At 37.0% G+C, this 24740-nt stretch overlaps 1 protein-coding gene across 2 annotated transcripts; it reads right to left on the reverse strand.

The window, feature by feature from the left end:
- Nucleotides 1-1328: 1328 nt before the first annotated feature.
- Nucleotides 1329-24485, reverse strand: LOC103402011 (protein SABRE). Of its 2 annotated transcripts, none has more exons than XM_008340753.4 (23): nucleotides 24014-24485; nucleotides 23300-23399; nucleotides 22288-22557; nucleotides 20912-21177; nucleotides 20469-20691; nucleotides 19162-19332; nucleotides 18978-19055; nucleotides 18208-18462; nucleotides 13979-16072; nucleotides 10303-12256; nucleotides 9949-10049; nucleotides 9223-9579; nucleotides 8859-8977; nucleotides 8148-8397; nucleotides 6678-6902; nucleotides 4821-4960; nucleotides 4039-4111; nucleotides 3839-3940; nucleotides 3547-3723; nucleotides 2943-3257; nucleotides 2697-2864; nucleotides 2115-2487; nucleotides 1329-1885 (listed from the first exon to the last, which is right to left on the reverse strand). In XM_008340753.4, exons 1-23 carry the CDS (start codon nucleotides 24082-24084, stop codon nucleotides 1746-1748), a joined length of 8022 nt encoding a protein of 2673 aa, XP_008338975.2. In that variant the 5' UTR covers nucleotides 24085-24485; the 3' UTR covers nucleotides 1329-1745. The 2 variants fall into 2 exon arrangements, with proteins under 2 accessions (XP_008338975.2, XP_017178619.2); XM_017323130.3 differs by having other exon boundaries at nucleotides 20469-20686; nucleotides 24014-24362.
- Nucleotides 24486-24740: the final 255 nt, after the last annotated feature.

Raw genomic sequence — 24740 nt, forward strand, 5'->3', positions numbered from 1 at the left:
TTTAAGGGTTGTATGTTTTTTTTCAAAGGGTTTTCACAAAGCCTAATGAGTCTTACATGTTTATATTTGATCTAAACATCACAGACGGGTTGCATGTTAGATATACGTTTTCGCTTGAACATCACAAGGAAAGTATGCATTAGGAAAACCTAACCTTTAAAGCATGTGTGTGGCAATTCATAAGTAATTGCTAAAATTGCGTAGGATTGTTAAGAGGATGGCGGAACCCTAGGCTTTTACAAATTGATTTTCTTTTAAATTGTTCTCTAGTTAATTTCTTTAATTGTTTTATTTTAAAATTCGTTTTTATTATATTAAATTACAAAATCATCCTTTTCACAACTTTGTTCTAAATAATTAGCTAAGGATTAGTATAAATACAAATTATTCATTCAATCCTTGTGGAAACGACCTTACTTGAGCTGCTATACTACGACAATCTTGTTCTCTTGCAAGTATTTTTAGTGATTTTAACCCTATTTGCGCAGGTACTAAAAATCCTATCAATACCCATATCCATAACTGTTTATAAACGGTTACCATATCCATAACCGTGTACCCATTTAACCATAACCGTTTACTCATTTAACCATAAACATTTACCTGTTTTTGAACCCGTTTATCCTTTTTTTACCCATTTACCCCATTTTCACCCGTCTACATGTTTTTTTAACAACTTGAAAATTACAAAAGAAAATTGTCATAATTTTCGTTTTCAAACAATTAAATACCGTTACAGATATATTTTAGCATGCATTTTCCTATTTTAATCATTTAAGTCCTCGTACAATTCCAATAATTGAAATAATAGTTTACGAGCAATATTTTTCTGCTACACCCAAGCAAGTCTTTAATTATAATCCATATGATGGTTGACGACTTGATGTTTACATTTTATCTTCTGTACAAGAGTTGTTAGGAGGGAGAGATGTGGTTGAGAGTGTCAAGCATTATGTAATATTATTTGTAATTTATATAGGTTTGTTTAGATCATCAGATGAACTTACAGCCAACTGATGATGATTGGTATGAGATAAACTTATACCCGAATTGAGTGTTAAATGGTATCATACTAATAACGTATTATAATCCGCATGACAAGTGCTGCGTGGATGTCATTTATACAACACCGGAATCATTCCCGCAAGCTATACCATGTGCAGACACAGTACAGTACAAAGGGAAAAAAGCGAGGTGAAGAAGAGAGCTCTGGATCACCATGTAAGGCGACATTATAATAACCCTGAAACGCTTTGCAAGAACTATAACACTTGTGTTTTTGCGACGCAATTCATTCTTTGCGTCTAACTTTACACACGCACACGAGAGAGAGAGATTGTGCATTCATTTATTTCAAAACATATTTAAGGAAATAAACCTAGAGCTCTTTAAAATTTAGGAGCCTTGTGTTTTCTTCAACTCAAGTTACAAAACTATACAACCAGCCGGTTGAGGCAAAAGGAATTACATCCTGAGGCCAACAAATTTGAGGTGTGAGAGATGGCTTCAGCCCGCATTGCTCGAAGTTAATCATCTCCGGATGCACAAATGCATGGTCTAAAAGTGATTCTAAGGGACACATCAATCTTCCACCTGTGTCCTTGGACGATGAACATAGTACCTGAAATCCTTCTTTCTATACCGTGAGTTGCCACCCCAGTAAAAGAAACTATTTGTCTCATTTGTGCTCCCCGTCTCAACTGAGGACGAAATGAGACCCATCCTGTACTCTCCCAAAGCCGGCTTCAAGGAACCTCTTTGGAGGACAAAATGTTTCCCTCATTAAAATCTTCGAAGGGTGAGGATCCACTAGAAGAATCACTCTCGAATGCAGTGGCCTCCCTTGGCGAGGATGGGAGAGAATCTATCTGTTGTGAGGATGAACCTTACAAAGACAAGAAAAAGGAAAACAAGGTTCAGTTTCAATGTTAAAAAGTCATCCAACAATGCCAGAAAACGAGAAGTTGGACATCCCTGAGAGTGAACAGGCCAAAGCGCTATGTTATTTTCTACGTCATTGGGGAAGAAGAAAAAGGACAAGTGGAAAAAAAAAAAAAAAAAAAAAAGGTGATGAGGTGATTGATCATTTTACAAAAGTGAACAATTTGACGAACCTTTTCTTGAACGATATTTTTTCGTGTGCCGCCTGATAAGTCTCTTAGCTTTAGTTATAGTGAGCTGCCTAGCAAATGGAGAAAACTCAACATCACTTTCACTCCAATCTCCTTGGAAATCATTCTCTGCTTCACCCCTCATGGTTCGCAGTACGAATGCCTTGGCCTTGCGACGTTGAGTATTGAAAAGGCCTCTAACGGAAGTGACAAATCCATCACCTGCTCCATCAGTTGGACGCTTGAGAAAGGTTATTGGATTCTGGTCAGGCTGTCCTGGCTGACCTTCATTATCGCTGAAATTAAGGTCACTGTCGGGGACAACCGATCCACTGGGTTCCCTCTGACTATTAGCCTTGTCCTTGAACTTCTTACCCTGAAAAAATTGATTGGAAGAATTTAAAGCAGGTTAGAGATCCTTAACTGATGATGTTTTCTTTATCCCTCATCATGTTAAATTATAGGTCAAGTTTTTGTAACAATTTTCCAGCTGTTAAATTACAATTGTAGAGGGAAGAAGTCCCAGTTCATTGATTTTGTATGCATAATCAGTAGGGGTAAATATCAAAAGGTATAAATACAGACCTGCATTCCTGTCACCGACTTCAAGACTCCCCAAATGATATGCTTCTTCACCCGCGAAAAGAGTCTCCGCCAAGTACCAGTGAACTCAACACGGTGAAACGTATCCATCAGCAACTTAAGATCATTTACAACAAATCTAGATCCTTCGTAAGTAACACACAGCTCAACCTGTGAAAATACAAAATTAGGCATTCAACAAAAAAGGAAAATTAGTGCACTACGAAATGACAGATGATGAAATTGAACCTGGCTTATCTTGATATTGTGAAACTCCATCATCTTTCGAGGCCTAGATCTTTTCTCTTCTTGTGACTTTGTTACCTTCTTTTCTTCATGGGATGACCTGCCAGATTTGATCGCTTTGGGGTCTTTCAATTTATTCTTCAAGGATTCATCTGCTTCAATGGAACCAAGTGGCCCAGTAATGCTTTGTAAGACAAGTTCTGTAGCAACTGATTCTGCCACAGTGTCTTCCCATGATCTGTCAAAGGAAGATGTTCTTCTCAACTCTCGAGTTGGACTACCAACAACTGTTGTCTTTAGGTTTTTCAATTTTGATTCCTGCACAGATGAATCAGGTCAAAGCAAAGGATCATGGAAAGTGTAGTGTAGCTTTAAGATCACATGGAATAAAAAAAAAACAAAAAGAAAACAAAAATCTCTAATAACCATTCTAGTATAAAATCAAATGTTGATTTAAAGTACCCGCAATAAAAAAAATATACATCCATTTATCTGTTATAAAGATAATCTAGAAAATAGAAAGCTGCACATAAAAATAACAAAAGATCTAGTGATCATATTGTTTCAATAAAAAAATTTCCTAAAACAAGTTAAGAAGGAATCTCACTTGCACAGGATCTGCATGAACAGAGGAGGATTGACTGGAAGCGGGGGGAGCAGCACTTGATTTGGATGAGGCCTCAGACTCTTTATTTGTCAGACTGCTTAATACAGAAATATCAGGGATTAATGAGCCTTTCTTCACACGTTTTGCACCAGCAGTTGTTGAAACCTTCCAAACTTCCTGCATGTGACAATTGAACAACCATTTATTTTTAGCATTCATGACAAATTCCTTATACCTCTGACTATTTCTAGAAGCAGTCACAATCTTGAAATCAGTAACATTTCCAATGGACCTGCCGTCTTTGTGAATCTTGCTCTTCTTCTGGGAATAAATATCCCCACATCATTCTGTACATTGTCTCGGTTAAATGGATCTTGAGAGGATAGATCTCTACCTACAGTATTAAAAAAATGTTTAGCTAGGAAATACTGGTTCACCGAGGCAAGATAAACAAACTCAAGCCTGTTTATTACCAGACAGAGAACCTATTACCTGAAACTGTTCAAGAGTAGAATTTCCGTCCTTGGGAGCTCCCTGCTTTGCATCCACACGAAGCAGAACTTTCCTGTTACCAAAGTGTATATCTTTTTGTAAACAATAACAGTAAACATTGAAGGAACTGCCAAATTCTTAATATTTAAAAATGTGCCTCAGAGGTTAGACGGATATATACTTTTAATACACTGCATTACTGAGTAAAATTTCACCCAACAAGTTATATACAATCATGTTATCATACAGCATATAGATAACTAGTTTCTTACTAAGCATATCAGTCCATTGCTATTGTTACGTGAGAATGGCTGCATGTATTACGAACTACACATATTTTTCATCGGGAAACATAAACGTGTAATAAGCATATAAACAATGTCACAACTATGAACTAAACATGTAAACAATGTCACAACTATGAACTAAATATTCGGGCGAATTTATTCAACTGAACCAAACAGAACGAATTTAAAGACGGAGACATGCAAAAAATTCCAGAACGAAAACCAAAGACGGTGCCTAAGGGTATGCTGACCAACGAAAACAAAAAAAAAACAAAATTATATTACTAAAATTTATTTGCATGATCTAATCTGAGTAACAACTTCTGAAACATTTTATTCAACTGTCGGTGAAAGAAGGAACACATGAATATTATATGGTGGTTCACCCTACACAAAGAAAAGCAAGCAGATGTTATTGTGTAGAAAGAATAAGGGTGATAAAAGCAGAGTAGATTAATAGAATAAGCTATGCTTCACGCAGGAAAAGGTGCATACTTTCCCCATTCAGGAGGAGGATTCCATGCTGATAAAAGCATATCTGACTTGGCATTTGGCAGGCAGTTTCTGACAACAAAATTCTTTGTCGTAAACTGAGCAACACCAACATCCTTGTAATCCCGGTCAAAGTCATAAATCTACGAGGAGAAAAATGAATATCATATCAGCCTTTTCCTTGAAAAAATAATGCTTGGAAAACCACAATAAAAACATCATACAAAGCGTATTTATGAAAGTTAACTGAAGTGAACAAGCAACAAAAGAGAAAGAAGTACAACTTCAGATGAAAACGATGTGGGCAAAGAGCATCTTTACTTATTTTCGTAAAGAAACAATAAGTTCTTAAGGAATACAAAGAAAACAAAGACCAACAGATTACAAGAGAACTACGATGAAAAATTATAGCCACCAAAGTTATCCTATAGCAGCCTTCCAATGAGCAAACCAGAAGAGAATATTAGACCCCTAAACTCTGATGAAACTGAAGCCTAGAGAGCACAAAAACCTCACCACTCCCAAACTACTTCTACCCCCACCCCCTTAAGAATTGTCAAAAGTCCTCCTGTACGACAAAACAGCCTTCTTTACCCCTCCCACAACAAGAGTTTCACTGAACAACTAGCAACTCCATCAAGACTCTTTGAATAATAAAAACCACAAAGAAAATAAGAGCAACATGATCAAGTAATCAGTGGGATGATCATCCTCAAACAAGTACACCAAATAACGGAAGAAGGACAGAACGAACTGGGTTTGTGTCCTAGCCTAGCATCTTTCATAATCACCGCACTATACTACAAGGTTCAAACAATAAAGTGAGAAACTGTTCAACACCGACAAAAACAAGGCAAGCTTATCACCCCTCAACCCCAATACCAAAATAATTTTTGTCATGACTTGCATAGCTAGTAGCTCTCTGTACTAACATTATTTTTCTTTCTGCTCCTTGTGTATTAATGTTATTTTAATAAATGCTCCTAAACTAGAACACAAAAACAATTATAGGCTCTCTATGTTTCTAAAACCATCTCTCTGTGTGTATGAAATTAAGAGATCAGGAAAGGTAAAAACATAAGAAAGCATGCAAAAACCTTCTCCCCATACCCAAAATGGAAAAATTAATTACGTTTTGAAATTCAGAATAGCCAACAGAAGTACACAAACTGGAGGGGATACTGCCTACAAAAGACATACCAAACAACAATATAAGGAGCACATACCTCAGCTTGTACTGAAGAAAGTTGAGGTTCCACCATAAAACCAATTGGCAAAAATGGGGAGTAGCCCAACCTCTTATTAGCACATGCAAGGTCCCTCCTCTCTTCAAAGTGGGATTCACTCCCATGAAGAAAGTTGAGGTTTCACCATAAAACCAAATGGCGACATAGGGAGTAGCCCAACTTGTAAGCCCATGCAAGGTCCCTCCTCTCATCAATGTGGGATTCATTCTTGACATATACTAGATAGCTCAACCCTATTACAAGCGTTTTGTTTTTTGCTTAGAAACCCTATTAAGTATATTAGCAAAGACGGGGAAAAGATGACCTTTTGAAATTCACAAAATCCAAGAGAAGTACACAAACCGTAGGGGATGCTCCCTAGAAAAGACATGTCAATATAAGAGATATGCCTCAGCTTGTTAATTGATAGGTCAACTGTAGTACAAGCTTTTTCTTTATTGATAAGAAACCCCACTACAAACATTAAACACATTTTGATAATGTTTATTCTTTATTGAATCTTTATTCCAAGAAAGAAAGTCATGTTAAGCAAGTTTAAGGAGTCACCGCTCAATCTTTCACTAAAAGACAAATAGATTTCAATTCATAGAATATGAAGATGCTCAGTGCTCACCATGTCATTGATCTCAGCCTCGGCAAAAGATTTACCATCAACAAGCATGTTCCAAACCACTTTGTAAATTTGCATAGAAATGCGCATAGCATAGGAAGGACTTTTGTTCTTCTCCTTTTCCATCAGTCGTAGCTGGGCAGCCTTATGTAGAGCCATTCTTAATGATGCATATGATGCTTTCCTTGACTTTTTGGAATTCACAAGGTCTCTTTTAAGTCCTTGCACCTGGAAGGAGAAAGTTATGGTTTTCAAAATCTCTCATTATGTACCGAAGAACCAAAAACTAAAACAGCCATACATGTACAAATCATAATCAATATAAACGAGGTGTTAAGAAAGATTTATTTGCACAAAATGATCATATTCTACTGTTGAAAGAAAATCACTTGAGTAGCAAGCTTCTGTGCAAAACAACCATAATTATTCTAGTGTTTGAGACTACACTAATCCTTATAAACCCTAGAACTGAAATTTTTGAGTCGGAAACTCATATTTGATGTTTAATAGTAAGAAACTGGGGAAATTTTTCTTTAGACTAGCATCAAGTGCAAGAAAAGTATTACTTATTATAAATTACGAGTCAAGGGGGAGAAAGAAAGGGGCACTCCAATCAGGTGGAGATGTTTAGAGGAGACTTTACCATCCACACGAAACTCAAGCCTAGGATCTATATCTAAACAAGTCAGAACCAAAGCAATTAAAATGCGTGGTGTGTTAGAACTAGAAGAATAGAAAACAAAATTTTAGCAAAGGATGGCAGATGCCAAGTATTTGTATGAAAAATCAGGCTACAATATCATTCAAGTCTAACAGACATGATTGTAGGGTGGCTGATGCCATAATACCTACAAACTGAAAATCATATTGGACAAAAAAGAATCCCTGAAATGGTGGAACCATTAACCACATGCAGAAGAAAATATGGGATCAAAAAGGCCAAGGATTCCTGAATGCTGGTCGCTTAAAAAATTCTTTTAACAAATAGTAAGTACATTTTAGTAAAACTGAAATGCAGAAGCGCTTTTCTTATTTTTCAAAAAGAAAATACTATTCCATACCAAGCACAGAAATAAATAAATACTATTCCATGCCAAGTAACTATAAAAAAAGTATAAACAATTTCCATTAACTTTAGAGTTTAAACAGTTAAATGTATGGCTACACAAGCAAAAAGACTAGCTTTGACAACTCTTACCAAGTTATACACCTTGGAAAGAACTTCACCACAATTTAATACTATAACTGCGACCTAATTAGCAGATACAAGATTAAAATCAGCACCGCTAGACCCCTGAAGAAAACCTATGATAACAGGTACCGTATTTTGTCTAGAACTAGTTGTATAGTATATTCCATCCCCTTCTTCTTTATTTTGAGTTTCAGGTAACATAACAATGAAAACCACACAATGCAATGCTTTCACTGACTACCACAAAATTCAACAACTTCAGTGCAAAGTTTGTTTCTCACCAGAGTGGATCTTGTACAATTTACCATCCACAAGTCACCTTCCTTTTCTGGATATAGGTCCCCATTAGTATCACACCAAAGAGACAGTTTCCTTATGTCACCAAGAATCAATTTCCGCTCCCGCTCTTTCTGCTCAAGGTCCACTTTTGCAAGCTCTACCTCTTCAACACCATCAGGAACAACCTCATCTGCCTCCTCCTCCACATCTTCATCATCTTCACCAGGAAGAGACAGACTGCTTTTTCTAGGCCTGAATTGAACGCATCATCAAATCATCGAATACTTCTATAAAATCACATGAACAACAACCTTTTCACCGGAAGTTTCACATTTAATTTGAGAACTTTATTGGGAAAAGGCCATTGCAGCTGACTAACAAAGTACCACTACTGAAACTAAATCATACTTATTAAAAATTCAACCAACATCTTAATTGCTAACCAACGATGAAACCATAAAGCAGTCAACCGCAAAGAAAACAATGAAAATCAAAATGTGAGGGCCAAAGTACAAGAACTCCCTAACTTAAACTCATGAAATCAAATGAAGAAATCCTATGCAATTTTCTAAAATTATTGTCCATCTTTACTTACCTAGTTTTTTAAACTTTTATGTCTATTGTTTCTTATCCCAAAAATATATATACATAATATGGCACAATTCCTAAAGGAGATAAATCAAATTAGAAAGAAATAGGATGCAAATCCTCACTTGGGAGGCCGTGCAAAGAGAAGATTTGTTAACACATCCAGCATAACCTGAAACTGGCGAGAAGTCATAGTTGCCGTAATATTATGGGAATTGAAAGTCAGCTCTTTCAAGGGCTTCACCTACAAGAAAAAGATTCAAATGCAAGGGAAATGCTTAATAAATGTGAACATTCCCATACCAGGCTGGGATAACAGCCTGAATATATAAAGATGATCACTTAGATACGTTATGTATGTTTATATTGTACATACACACATCAGTTTATGCATATAAATATGCATTCAAGCATAATATATATATATATCTCCGATATATCTAAACTATCCAGCGACCAACATATGCCCATAATGAAGGGGCAAATCACCTTTAACTCTGGAGTTCCACCTTTGTGCCTTGTGTACCGGAAGTACATATCACAGGGCATAAAAACTCTCTCAAGTAATGCACCAGTACGCTTCACTTTGGGAGAACTCCTACGAATCTTTGGAAGCCACTGCACTCCAGCACCTGGATCAACATCTGTTGGAGCAACATGAGCTTGAACATGTTCCAACATAACAGAAAACTCCATGCGTTTCCATGTCATTTCAGGTTCACATTCAGGAATATTTACATTCCCAGTACCAAGTGCTTGCTCGAGCATCTCAGAGCCAACCTGAAGGACGGAATGAAAAGACCTAGCCAAGACACGGCCACTAACAGCAGCAAGCAGAAATCTTCCCTGTTTAGCAAAAAGGACAGTAACCCTAAGATGAAATCACATTTTCTTTTCCGTTCTTTCATACTTCAAACAATTGAAGAGTGCATAATGCATGAGCACTTATACCTCCCAAATTATCTAATCGGGGATCTTATCTATATATGATCTCATTAAGTAATTTTCAAGAAATTATCATGCTTAAATTTTAAAAAAAAAAATTCTTTGAATAGAAAATATAAATTATGACAAGAGCATAACATGTTCTGTCCATTTTAATATTCTTATTAAATTTTATAGATAGCAAGATTTTTCTGATTTAAAACATTATTGGATAAACATAGATAGTAATAAGAACAATCAAATCATAAGCGACGAAAATTCTAAACTTACATTTGCATCTTCTGAGTGAAGATTAAATTGGGGCTCAATAACATTCACCATGAAATGACGAGTCCCGTCCTCCTCAGAATCATTTGTGCCTCTACTATTTGCTGAAATCGTAGGAAACAAATGCCACTTAGCAGATATTTTGGTCTATAAAACAAGTTAATGTCCATGACATTCATCACAATATAGGTAACAATATTTCTTTTTGAAGTTTTCCTTTTGTTTTTCTTTTCCCTGTAAAAAGAAAAATAAAAACCCAGCAAATCCAAAACTAGACTTCTAAATACTAGTTTAACACATTCCCATATTGGACTTAAAAATACAAATAATTCAGATTTCATGGGGTGCCCAACTTACCAACTATAGCAGATGACGAGTTCCCAACTGCAACAGATGGAGAGTTACCAGATGTCACAGATGATGAGTTCCCAACTGCAGCAGATGATGAGTTCTCGGTGGCTGATGATGAGTTTTCAAATTTAACGGGATGTGCTGGGGATGAAAGTGAAACAGAGGTCTCTGCATGCTCAATGGAAGAGGAAGTAACACCATGGCTGGCAGTAGAGGGTTTTGAGCTACCATCCTGTTGCATCTCACCATCAGTATGTGCCTGGTTCTCCTCGTGTAGTTTCCTTTGTGCATACTGCCTAGAAGGAGAAGGTTTGGGTGGCTGAAATGCTTTGGATAAACCACCACCAAATGACCAAACAGCATCTCTATTCTCAATATTCCACAGAAGCTTGAGCCCATAAACAAATATGCGCTGACAATTGTCAGCTATTACCACATTGTATCCATCATCATCACTATGATCAGACCGTGCATGCTCATCACTCTCACTCCCATTTTCAAACTCAGACCTCACATACATCATCTCAAGATTTTTTTTTCCAGCCTCTTGCCAAGCTAATAACCTCGCTGGATCAGCTTTTGGGGCCTGCCTTCTGATTGTGAAATAATCAGACGACAATAGAAATCCATCATCACGATGCTTCTCTGTGCAACTACTCACATAGTTACCTTTCTCATTGGGAACTCTATCCATAGATGCAGATTGTGAATTTTTTATTGTCATTTGAACCACTTTTGCAACACTAGTGCTTTCTTCTTTATTTAAAAATGCCTTAGGCATATGAAGGTCAAAACCCTGGTAAACAAGATCAAGAGGGTCACGCTTGCATTCGAAAGTAAACTTTTGCTTACCACGACTATAACACATTTCACATTTGAGCTTAGTCATACTGAATGTCAATCCTTTCGCTGGATCATCATCATCTAGCGGCATATGTTTTATACAAGTAGGTGCAGCATCAATGCGGAGCATAAATTCTGTCATCACTCTGTCCAATGACAAGTTACCAGATCTAGGAATTCGTGGAACTCCAAAACGAGGCCAACGAGCAAAGGACCGCAATTTGTGAGGAGGTAGATAAGTCATGTTCCCAAACTTCATCAACCATGCTAGATCATGAGCTCCAACATTTATTGTCGGTGAAAGAATGGAAACATTGTCATTTTTATGAGGAGGACCATAAACATTTCCCTCTACATCCCCATTACCCGCCTCAGTAGAAAAAGGGCCTTGCTTTTCATGTGGAGAGGGCCTAAGCATAAATGTCCAGCGAAGGGATAGAGAGGTGGATCTGTATGGATCAAAAATCTTATCACGAGGTCTTCCTTCAGCAGGAAGTGCAAACAAATAATGATTCATTGGATTTCCAGATTCACATTCCCAACTTAATGTAACTTCAACTGTAAAGGCTGGAGCCTCTAGCAATGGACCAGATACACCAATAGGAAGTTTTAAACCACGATTAGTTGCCAAACTCTCCAAACTACTTAAGAAAATCTTGAAAGCATTTGCTGATACATAAATACGGCCATCTGACTGCTGAATCTCCACAGAACCAGTTACTGTTTGAAGTTTGTCAAGCTTTTCATAAGGATCGGTAGTTGCAAGTATATTAATTATGGCTTCTGAAAATAATACGGTGATATTTCCATGAATATAATTTCTCATATCATCCCACCATGGTAAGCTCTTTTCCTTTTTGGGAGGAATAGGAGGTGGATTAGGGTTCCTAACACATAGATTAGCCCTGCGAAGGGCCACAGTAAAAGCATAACTGACATCAGCAAAAGCAGGTTCATATCCTACCCCAAAGGACACTTCGGCTTTCTGAAAATGTAAGGACAAATCTGTAAATGTTTTCATAGGTGGAGTTGTGCCACTAGCCGAACGAAGCATGTTCACCTTTCTCCATCTCCCAATATAGACTTCTTTGTATACTTGAGGCTGAAAACTTGTTGCCTGATCCAAAGAAATAATTTCCAATTATACAGCATTAGCACACAAGCTTCGCATGCTAGGACATGAAAAAAAAAAATACATCAAGACCCAAATAATCAATCATGATATACATACAAAGGGAGGTTCGATACGCTTTCAACTATGAATACAGGGTCTGATTACAAAAGACAGAAGAATGGTTTTTCATTTTGATAAGAAGAACCTAGGAGTCATTCTATCCAGGAAAAGAAAAGGTGAAAGATATTCAGCACCTCTTGATGGATGATATTGCTAGGGTCTCTAGGCAATTATTTGTCGTTAGTTTTCACTCTCTTTTTTTTTTCTCGGCCTTGGGCCTCCACTGGACCCCATCATAAAAGTGAAATACAAGCAATGCGTACAAGCAGTCTACAAAAGATATTAAGGCAGCTTATGTGAGCAAATCCAAAGCAAGTATTTAAACCTAGAATTAAGACAGATCATATGGCATCCCTCTTAAAACATTTGGGTCCATTAAAACATTTGTATCCATAAATGATTCTCCAAAGACAATAATACAAAGGCCCCAAAACTAATGAAAGCATAACATAATTGTACGACAATGCCAGCTCAGAGGAAAAAAAAAGGAAAAAGAAATATGCTACTGAAAGAACAGGAAGGACCTGGTCATCTAAATCCCACAATGTCCTATGAGACTTTTATGTCAGCATTCATGCACGTAGCAATAGGGGCAAGTATTTAGTCCTTAATTATCCAAGAAGATGGATGGTATGAAATCAAATAAACTTACAAATCCACTTCACAAACAATATTCTTAGCTCATGACTAGAAGGAGATGCATTGAAAAAAGCTGGGTAATATCTCTGCATTTGACAGTTTACAAGATTTAATTGAATGACGTACAACAAGAAAATTTACACTGGTACTTGTCCAAAGAGTGGGGACAATATTACTGACTACTTCAAGTTGACCAAGATGAAGATGACATGTTTGCACATTAGCTAGCTATTTAACTTTTTTGAACCATATAATCACTAATCAGCAATCACAATTTATGACTTGATGTTTGAACTAGAAAACCACTTTGAATGTGTTTGTGTGGGTGTGTATCTGGCATGTTTTAACCCAAAGGATTTGACCAGTCCGCATGGTAGATTAGTTTAGTTGTTGAAGATTAGTAAATTTTTACTTTTATTCATAAGGAGACAGTAAGAATAAAAAAATAAAATAAAATAAAGAGGAGAAAATTCAGCTGGAGGACATGAGTAATCCTTCTGCTACTATGTCAAACTATCTGACAAAAGGTCAAGTTTCGCAGCACAGACGTTCAACACTTGCATTTCCAGTTATGGTTATCTTTTTATCATGGTAGGCCTGGCCAACAGAAAATAATTGGAAAAAACAATGTTCCTGTATTCAAGAGGTGTCTAATGATTTTCTTCCTTTTAACCCAAAGGTTATCTTTTTATCAGAGGCCGCACTTGGTGCGATGGCAAGTGCCTTCGCCCATGAGCGGTAGGTCTCGGGTTCGAGACTTGGGAGCAGCCTCTCCATAAATGGAGGTAAGGCTAGCCGACATTCACCTCTCCCAGACCCTGCGTAAAGCGGGAGCCTTGTGCACTGGGTACGACTACGACTAATATTTTTCCCCTCAAAAATAGTATCTGACAAAGTAAATTTACATGCTAAACCTAAGAAATCAAAAGAATGGTAACAAACGGAATATGTCACTTTGCAACTTACCTGCTGTGCAAGCACAAGACGACCTTCACATTTACCCGAAGTACCACACAAAAGAGGAGATGTATAATCACGTAGCTGGACGACAACAGAACCTGCTTGCAAGAGAATATTACCCCCATATAGTCGAGAAAATGGTATATCATTTTCACGACAAACTGGATCTAGCATCTTTACGACCTCTATCATCCCATCATCTCCACCATCAATCATTGTCAAGGTTACATCCAAGTCTCTTGCTGTTATGGAAAGAAGAGAAGTCCTGGCAGTACTTGGCTTAAAACCAGCCTGAAACCCTTCCCTACAGGCACCTGAACCTTCAGAAGGTGCTAGATTTTTGCATGCCTTGTAATACGATTTGAATGATTGCTTATACATTTCTCCTTGCATCTTGCTAACTGCTGATGGATCTTGTAAATCAATCTCAACTCCATTAAAGCAAGTTTTTCTTGCTTGAGTAGAATCGACTGTTTCAGTGGTTTTAGGAATCTGGTTGGCTTTGGAAACAAATTCATCAAGAAACTTCAACCTCACAGCTAACTCAGATGCCTCATTCTTCATCAGCCGATAGTGTTCATCAAGCCAACCTTGCAGCGGTTCTTCTTCAATATCAGCAGTTAACTTTCGTATGCCGAACTTTAAACAGCCAAATTTCATTGAACTAGGCTTCTTAGGTTTTGAGGTATCTTTCTTCATGGGAAAGATGAGACTAGTTCTAGCAGCACTTACAAGCTTCAAAGCGCGCAACATTTCTTCAATAGAATCATCAATGGCACGCAATTGTAACCTATATGGCAAGCTAATATGAACATCAAGGCCTTGAATTACCCAATCCCATGTTGTAGCTACAGGTGTATTTGCGTCAGAAGGGCTTGAAGCACTAGGAATATGTGAAATTTGCATCCGGCTACTTTTTAATACTCTGGACCCATTAAAACTAAGCATAAGCCCTTCAAGAAGTACACCTATACGTGCATTCTCAGAAAAAATTGATTGTACCTGAACCATTGCATCAACCCCATCACCAGCCTCAGCAAATATGGACAGCATTTCCACATCGACAGCAAAAATAGATTCCCTCGTCTTGGGCTTGTCTAAATTCACTGGTTCTGGAATGACTTCTTTTTTCTGTTCAGAACCTCTCATGCCAGGGGAATCTTCATTAACATGTCCCTGAAGCTTCTGATTATGTACAAGTAACTTCAACTGTAGTCCAAGTTCAACTAGTGAAATTTGTACATCAGGTTCCCACCTAACTGTAATATCAGTAGCACTGAAAAGAGAGCACACAGCAACCTCTTTCAGACCACCAGAACGCCGTACAAATTTGGCATTTTGGATGTCAAACAAAGCCACTTTCGTTTTCGGCTTATCTTCCTCCAAGTGGTCCTGATATATAGATCTGGCTCTTTCAAGTTCAATCTGTGTGGATTGTTTGTCCTTATTCACGCACAAACTTAAATGGAAGATGTCAAGAGAAATGGAATACCTCAATTTCTTGCGTTCATCAGATGTTGTGGACATTACGCCAGCAACCCGGGGTGTGCCATCATCTGAAGTACTTATTACAACTCGACCACCTTGTGATCCATAGTTTACACGCTTAGGATCTGCAACAACAGTATTTTCTAAGCCTGCCTCACCACAAAATTTCACAGAACATCTTTCAAGATTTAACTTCAATAGCCGAGTCCCTTTCCCTGATGATTTGGACGGACGCCCTCGGCTATGTGATGCTCTTCTTTCAGAAGAAGACAAAGTTTTCAAAAGTGATTGAAAAGACATTGCAGTTGATATAAGCGACTCGACACGCTTGAATGTAAAAAACACACCCATACCAGTCACATCAACAGATAAAACCAATTTATATTTGGGACCATCTTCAGATGGTTCCATGTCCTTCTTGCCCCAGTCCAGACTAACCTTTGCAACATTAATCATAGAACCCGAATTTGATTCTACGCCAAAACGGTTGTCTTTCAAACATTCTTGGTATTCATCTGCCATGTGCAAATTTAGCTCGCCAAGTTCCATATGTACAGTGGTTCCTGTATTTGATATGTTATTCGCGAATACGTGCGATGATTGAGAGCAACCCTACACCAGAAATTCAAACTTTATGACTTGCAATTCATAATTTTATTTTTGAACTAAAAAAAGATTAACGAGAATAGGAATACATGATTAATGACAGATAAAGAAGCTGAAGCTAGAGAAGAGCAAGAGAGACAATGACTACTTCACCGGAAAGTGAAAATTAGATTGTCAATCATCAAAAACAGAGCTCTATCACCTATATATATATATATTTGTGTGTGTGTGTGTGTGTGTGCGCGCGCACAAATGTTTTGCAGTGTGATATATGACTAAATATGATCTGCTTAAGAACTTAGCAGTGCATTTGGGAGAGAATGGTGCTACAATGTTGTTTTCTTTGATCTTAATACAATTTTTTCTTAATCAAACAAAAGATCCTACTATGTATGACCTGCTGAGGAGTTTTAATATACACCTCACTTTTACTCATTTTAAAAGAACTACAACAAAAACTACACTGGATTTTTCCAATGGCAAATGGATAGTTTCATATCCTTCCACCTATGAGTTTGCCATGTGCAGAAAATGATATTCAAGCAAGGACAAGAAGAGCCTTAAAAACTCTGCAAATATCAGGAAATCCTATTAATACCCCATTTGCTTACTTACACCTCTCATCTCCTTTAATAAATTAAAGATTTGCTCGATATACCAACCTAATCCCAACTGCCCCCAATTTAAAGGAAATAAAATAACTGACCCTTTTGGATTAGATCATGCCCCTAGGGCTAAATTTCTGGCTTCCCTTTGTGCTTCCTTGTCAAAGCACGTAAGGGATGTTTCTTTTAGTTTGATCCATGTGTATTGGCCTGACATTTTAGTCTAAGTGGGTCATTTTCTCCAAGTCTGGTGTGGTGTTTTAGGATGTTCGAAAAACCACTGCTTCTTAAGCATTTGTTTCCATAAGTCTTTTCATCTTATTTTGTATTTCTCCTTTGCCTCTTCAATAAAAACATTTGGATTCTTGTCACACAAATAGCTACAACACCCTTTTACTCACTAAACCAACCTATTTATACTTTTTACTCATTATATCCCTCATAACTCTCAAAACTCTTTACTATGAAGACATGAAAGCAACTGCTGCTAAGGTCCACATGGTCATTGGACTTGAAGCAGCTAACCCATAGTGTCATGAGACCTGCTCACCCACTTCCACATAACCACACATCTAAGCTTTTGGAAGCACCTTTTTGAATTTCATCTTCAGAGAAGATCTAGGATGAACTTAAATCTAAGCTCTTTTGTTATTTCTGTAACTATTTTCATACTTTCCATTGCTTGATGGTTTTTTTTGGCCTTTTCCTGCTATGATTTATGTTGGAAAACATAGAGGGTGTGTGATTTAATGGATTCACAGTTATTTAAACACCCCTCCATGATCCTTTTACAGAGTGGAAACTAATAACTGAGAGGTATGTGAACAAATAGGGAAATATTAATAGACTTTATCGTAAATGATAATTTAGGAAAGGTAAAATCTAGAATGCACTTACATGAATTCACTGTCACTTTAATCATCTGTTTGGTGCCCCACAGATTTTCCGCAAAATGTCTAATAAAATCACTCATACTTATGGGAGTGCTGTTTAAGCATCTCTCCCACCAAATCCTTACGCAGTCATCATAACTGGGAAAGAAACCATTGCGCATCACACACATACCCTAATCACATAATATGAACCTATGAGGAATGGAGATGTGGGAAAGTGTACCAGGATTGCTAATTTGCTACCCTGAACTTTCTTATGGTTTGATACATTCCCCCTTTTATATTGTCTTTCTTATGGTAAAATTTGCATAAAATGCTTGATAATCTAAATAACTCAATTTGGCAAACATAAATGCTTTTCAGAGTTCGTTGTTCCCAGTTGGCTCTATAAATTTCACATTAGATAATTATATAACAGAGAAAAAAACTGATATAGCACAAGAAAATTTCACGTGTACAAAGTTTCTTAGATGCACAGAACAGAATATCTTACTCTTTATACTTTTCCTGATTTTTATAATCACTGATTTCGTTCTCTATATGGCTTGCATATATGGGTAATAAAAAAAACACATAAAACGATCAGTTGTTCAGTGTAACCTAAAACAATATGATAGTGCTAATAGATGGTCATATCACTTACATGATACAATGGCAACCCACTGATACTATAAACCACAATAGTCATCTCAGGGGCTGAAACAGTACATGTCCACATGATGGCATTGTTATCATCGGTTGGTGGTGGCTTGTCAAGAGTGGAAGTTTCCTCCCGGAGCACCATTCGTTTCTTTTTTGAGAAGTGGAGGCGCAACCATGGCTTTAATCTATTTGTTATAACATTGCATTGTGTACCTCCTAGCTTTACATCCACTTCAGCTCTAACAGGCGAGGTCAGCTGAAAAGTAAAGAGTTCCAAGTCAATAAAATGATCAAAAATGCAGTGCCTGTTTCTTATGAAATATTACCTGGGAAATTTCAGATTTGTTTCTTTTCAAAAAAAATTATTGCATGGGAAATTCCAGATTTGTTGGAATGGACTGTAGCAGTGACCCATGGATCTTATCATGTCTTGCTTTGTAAAACATTGTTTTTTTTTATTTAGAGACTATAATCTCAGTTTCTTTCCTTATTTTCATCATATAAATACATTCCATGTTAAACATACAAAGGATTACTAGTACATATAAACCGCAAACCTTCAGTGAAAAACCAGGGTCAAATAATCCTTGTATAGTGCTAAATCAATGATCCATCAATATATTCAGAATCAAAATTACATATACATGATTATATGTTTAATTGGACAATATTTATCCAATGCATGCAAGAAGTATAAAACATATGCAGAAGGAAGAGTATTAACTTTTAAGTAAAAAGGTTGCACAACTTAAACTGAAAAAAAAAAATCACCTGTACTGGAATGTAAAAGAATGATACAACATCAACTTTCAGTATCTCCAAAACAGAAGTGCCAGCTTCTCTAAGCAACTGAAACATAGTGTTGAAAATCATCATCGAGAAGAGGCCAATAGACAACGAATGTGAAAAGTAAAACACTAAAATCATTTTAACAGCGTCGAAGTTAAATTCATACATGAATCTCACTGAAATCCAATTGAACATCAAGGCGTGTAGTCTCCCCCACATCTTCACTAGATTGTGATTTGATGCTTTTTAATTGGATGCCCATGATGTTATTCTCAACAGAAAAATCATATTCCCGATGCACAAATCTCATGTCAAGTTTTGGTAAACTGAAGGAAACCTAGCAAAGAAGTAAAACATTAATCTTACAAGGAACACAAATTTTAATAAAACAGAAGTTACCCAAGTGGATATCAAACGTTGCATGAAGAAAGCACATAAACAAGAACAAGGAAAAATGCTAATGCGACGCTGCCCTAAATCAAAGGGTGTTTTAGTCTTTTAGTCTCTGGGGTTTATTACTCTAATATCAAGGGTTTTAGTCTTCTGATTTCCTACTTTTATAAGGATTGGGATTATTTCCAGTTTGATTAGAATTACTTTCTTATTCTATTCTGAATTAGGATTTCTTTCCTAGAACAAGTTTACTTTTCTATTTCCTTTAGGTTTAAGACTTTATAAATATCCCTTGTAATTCAGTTTAACAAACAATGAAGAGTTGATGAACAGAAAATCTGTGTCTTCCAGAGATTGAAATTCTAGTCCTGCGATGGGAATATTTTGGTGAGATGCCAAAATTCTTGGTGAGAGGTCAACAACGGGTGTGATGCCCCTGGAGTGATTTCAGTTATCCTTTCTTCTTGTTTTAATTTAAGTTTTCTCTGTTAATTTTTTTTTTTTTTTTTAAGTTTTCTATGATTTCACTTCAGCTAAACAATCCATATTCCGCTAACCTACTCTGTCCTACATCAGATGCATTACAACATGTCAATCGTAAACAATTGCATGATACTTAATATGATTTAAGAGGTTGACTTGGAAAATGAACTGCTAATATCATCACATTCAGTACAACAACCCTGAATAATAGATATAGGGTAGAAAGATGCAAGAGAAGCTGTCAGATAGAAACCATATGAAAATCAATGGCACCATTAGAATCAAGTGCCCAGCAAAACAGCACATAAAATATAGGTTGGTCAGAGTTTTCAAATAATCTATACCCCACTCAATCTACTTCAAAATACGCATTAAAAATTCATGACTCCTCTACCCTTATGATTCTTCTGGACAGGGAAGGATATCCTCAAACTTTTGGCACCGATTTAAAGATAGTCCAACAACTAATTCTTCGAAAATCTGATAAGACAGCTTGATGCTCAACAAAAAGAAAATGGCATAGTAAAAGTATGACAAACTGAGAAAGGGGGGTGTTGGGGAGATCATGTTGAAAGCAAGCCATATTAATCGACAAACCTTTTCTGGAAATAGAGAGGTGTACTTTGAGAGTGCAACAATCATTTGTTGTTTTTTGTGTGGCTTTTTAGAAGCAACAGAGTCAGTAGTGGACCCTAGAACGTTATCAGGTTGAGAAGAAGTTTGTGATGAACTTTTGCTTTTTGAAAGCATCTCCTCATTTAGGTTCACAGTAATCTCTCCACAGGCAATGTCCACACTCTTTATCATTACACCAACTTCCCTACGTCCAAATCAAGTGAATAAAAAGATATTAGCTGGTTTACTTTGCCTTATCATTGGAAAATAAAAAATAAATAAAAAAATCTAATGATAGAAGAGACAACAAAAAGTTATATAATAATGAAAGTCTCATTCTAAAGAAATCAAATTGAAGCCACATTTAAAAGCAATTAACTATGCTTTTGCATCTACAGAAAATCATATTTCTCCAAAGCAAATACCTATCATGACCAAATTCACAAGAGAGGATGAAATCTTCACAAATAAAAAGAGCAGATGCCCTTTCCATCATGGAAGATGATGATTGGCTTGCAGAAATGGACCCTCCAGTGGAAAAATTGGATAACTGGTCATAACTAACCCGTGGGTCACTCCCCAGAACAACAATAGGCGATATCTGTAGCTTAACAATAAGATTTTGCTTGGATGCACCATCTTTAGATATGTCCACTTTCAGTTCCTTCACTTCTATGGATGCTTTGGGCATCTGTAACATTTCAAAAAATGTAACGAAAAGATAAAGTCCATTGCACAAAAGACACAATTGAAAAATGAAATGAAAATATTACTGGTTAACGAAAAATTTAAAAAGTACAGCCTCTTGAACTTGATTATTTTCCAACCTAACATTTATACACTATCAGATTCACCCTTTTTTCTTGTCAATGACACAAAATAAAGGTTGTCCAACTTATTGGAATAAACTCTGGATCGCCTACACAAAATCTCACAACTATAGGGCCTATTTCGAGTTGGTACCTGATCTCCAGAGGACAAACTGGTAAACATACTTAATAGCACATATATAGTGAACCCTCCATCAACAAGTCCGTCAGACCAAGTGGGTCCGTTAAATTCTTATGTAGCAAACCTGTCCTATGTTCTATATTAATCGGACTCCGATAGTGTGCCATGCATATAAAATGGCACATGAAACACAAAACAAAAGAAAAATGGTAAAAAAATTTGAAAAGTCAAAAGATGAAAATTAAATTAAAAAATAACATAAAAAACCAAAAATCTAGAAAGAAGAACTAAACCTCCTCTTTAAAATTCTCTCCCCCTCCCTCTCTACCATCTCTCTCTCTAACAGCTGCAGGTGGTGAGAGGGAGAAAGCAAGGGCAGAAAATGTTCAAGAGAGGGAGGTTTGTTCTTCCTTTTTATTTTTTGTTTTGTTTTCTACCTTTTTTTTTTCCACATCACATCAGTAAATAGTAAATAGTAAATACACATGGCACACTCCAGATAATCATTAAAAATGAGACCCACATTCATACTGAGGGACTGGTTGACTATATTTTCTTACTTACCAGATTGTGATCCTGTACCAACTTGAAATCAACACTATAGTTTGAGGGGGAGGGAGGTATGTAGTTTAATATATTTTCTTATTTTAAAAGAAATGGTGTTGCATATTCTTTCCACTTATTTCAGATGAGTTAACCTTGAACCAGTTTTATTCTTCAAATGGCAACTACAAATATCGTTCAAAAAGTTATTTCATGAACAAACTTCTATGCACCAAGAACTAGTAAAGCAAACAGAAGGTATTTTACAGATAAAAAGGGATAAAAATATTAGTACGATGCTGCATACCTTCAAAACCAAATCTGTGATGGAAACCGACAAATATCTTGCAATATTAGCCACAACCATCCACTTTCCCCGGCCTGAATTTGCCTTTGTCGTACGAGGTCTTCGAGGTTTAGCCTTTGCTGTACTTCTACTCGAAGGCCTCATCACAACTTCTAAGTCACATATTAACACTTGCAGCTTAGGGTCTTTAGAAATAAAACCAAAAAGTTTGACCAAGGACTGACGTAAACTGAGTTTAATTTCACCGACAGAAACAGATTCAACAGCGCCCTGCAAAATTACCATAGTCGTAAAAAGAAGAATGTCAACATCTAAAAGGACTAATCTGCCGACCAAACAAAAAATTCCTAAGCGTTCCCAATCATCCACACAAAATTCCAAATAGTATATGGAGGGCCAAGGCAGGGTAAGAGTAATCCCTTCATTTTCTTTTAGGTAGACTATGATCCACTCCAGATGAGTGTAGTAATCAAAGTTGTATACCTAACTAAGGACTAGATCTACCATCTGGAGCACCTACGCCAGACAGATATATCACAAAACCCCAATTAAACACATATACAAACACCACACGCAAGCACACACACACACACTTGCTTTGTAAACAGCTGCTTAGCTCTGTTTAAAAACCTCAAAACCATCCTGATAAGAGAAAATATCACAAAGAACTTCCCATTTGGACATAGAAACTCCATTTGAAATGAATAAAGTATGAAGCACTCAAGGAACCGCATGCCTCATGAACAGTTGTGATTATATGGAATTACTAGATTTAATACGATAAGTTGTATTTAGTATATGGAACTACTAATTAAAACAGGCAATCTATTTTTATGGAATTACTAATTAAAACATGCAATCATTTTTTCATTAGTAATTATTGTGAAGTCACGCTATGATAGGTCTCACAGTACTTTCATTAGTTTTCAACTTAAAATAAGGAACAAGAAAAACCCCCTTACTCAGCCAAGTCAGGATAAATAAACTGAGCCACTGAAGAAAAAGTGAAAACCTTTTTGAACTCCACCACGAGATCCCTTATACACTTCCATCCGCCAAACCGGAACCTGATAGATGCTCCCACCACGTGGCTCAAAATCCAAGCCAGCAACCTTGAAGCAAATCGGCAAAAGATGCTTAGTGCAAAAGCTTGGCAACAAAAGCCTACTAAATCATTTCAAGCCCAGAGAAAGAATGAAAAAGTTTATCCAATCCCCATGCACTAGTAATAATGAAAGAGTCCTTCTATTTGAACCCATAAAATAACTCAATTTAATAACTGATGCAATTATCATCGCCCCGGTCAGTCCTTTGTTCTTTATTTCAAATTTCAAGTAAGTTCTACATTGGTGCCTTTCTGTATACCGTTCAAAACTTCCAACTAATACACCTACACTACATATACGCAGACACCCACCATAATCACACCCACATTGTCTTCACTGGTTTCCAAGGCTGCTAAAATTGTCCCAATATTGCATATTCGATATCTCAGGCACGCCCGGATGACAAATTTCGTTTCCAAAACTACCAAAATTCTTAAATTTATCCCATTTCTAATTCTGCAGGCAGTGCAATTGGCATCAAAACTGAATTGCACCCAACAAAATTAATATAAAAAAAAAACAAACAAAAACCCGAGTTCGATGCATTCACATGCCATACATACATACATATATACATGTTATATGAATGGGTGGTGGAGATGGGAAAACGAGGGACGTACCTGAAGAGGAGCCATAATGTGATGCAAATAACCAAGAAAGAGAAGAGGAAATTGACAGGCGAAGCTGCCATTGTCGTCTACCGCCTTCGAGATTGATGATGCAATGAATTTCAGGAAACTGCTGCAGAGAATCGAAAGGGGGAAAGCATTCTGCGCTCATAACTTGACCATGTGATCAAAACCCTAATGGAAAATTAAAGGGGAACGCAGCGACTGACTCAGTCTTCCTTCTTCCCTTCCGTCGCGATCGCTTTGTAACTTTTGTACGGGAGAGAAACATCAGAGGCAGAGCAGATCCGATCCGCGAGGCAGACAGTGGGGGAGAGAGAGCGTGGGAAAGGGCGGGATCGGGTGCGCGCGCGAGTATTGTTGTTTTAAGGGGAAAATGACGAACGTGTCCTTTGGAGTATGGGGGAGTATGGGATGGTTGAAACACGTCAACGCACAGTTTTGACGTCATTGAATTACCCGCGACGGAATGCTTTGAACTTCCCTCTAAAATATTGGGGGTTGCTTAACTTTAACTTACGGATGCACTTTTCCTCAAATATTGAACCTTTTTTTTTTTAAATAAATATAGGAAGGACTCCACCAAACGTCGGTGACAAACTAAACATGCAGCTCCCGTTACACATGAGAGGATAGTGTACTTTTGGGATCAAATTGTATGCAAAAGCAGAGCCTCCCAATTGATTGGACCGTATGTGCAATGATATACTTCACATGC

The sequence above is a fragment of the Malus domestica genome, chromosome 15, assembly GCF_042453785.1.
Source record: "Malus domestica chromosome 15, GDT2T_hap1".
Taxonomy (NCBI): Eukaryota; Viridiplantae; Streptophyta; class Magnoliopsida; order Rosales; family Rosaceae; genus Malus; species Malus domestica.

Excerpts from the sequence above, each read along its gene's own strand:
- LOC103402011 (XM_008340753.4), bottom strand. The coding sequence starts at position 24,084 with ATGGCAGCTTCGCCTGTCAATTTCCTCTTCTCTTTCTTGGTTATTTGC. Across the intron at positions 23,400-24,013 it reads ACATTATGGCTCCTCTTCAG|GTTGCTGGCTTGGATTTTGA; the intron begins GTACGTCCCTCG and ends ATTTGCTTCAAG. Across the intron at positions 19,333-20,468 it reads CCTCTCTATTTCCAGAAAAG|GTTTCCTTCAGTTTACCAAA; the intron begins GTTTGTCGATTA and ends CTTCTTTGCTAG.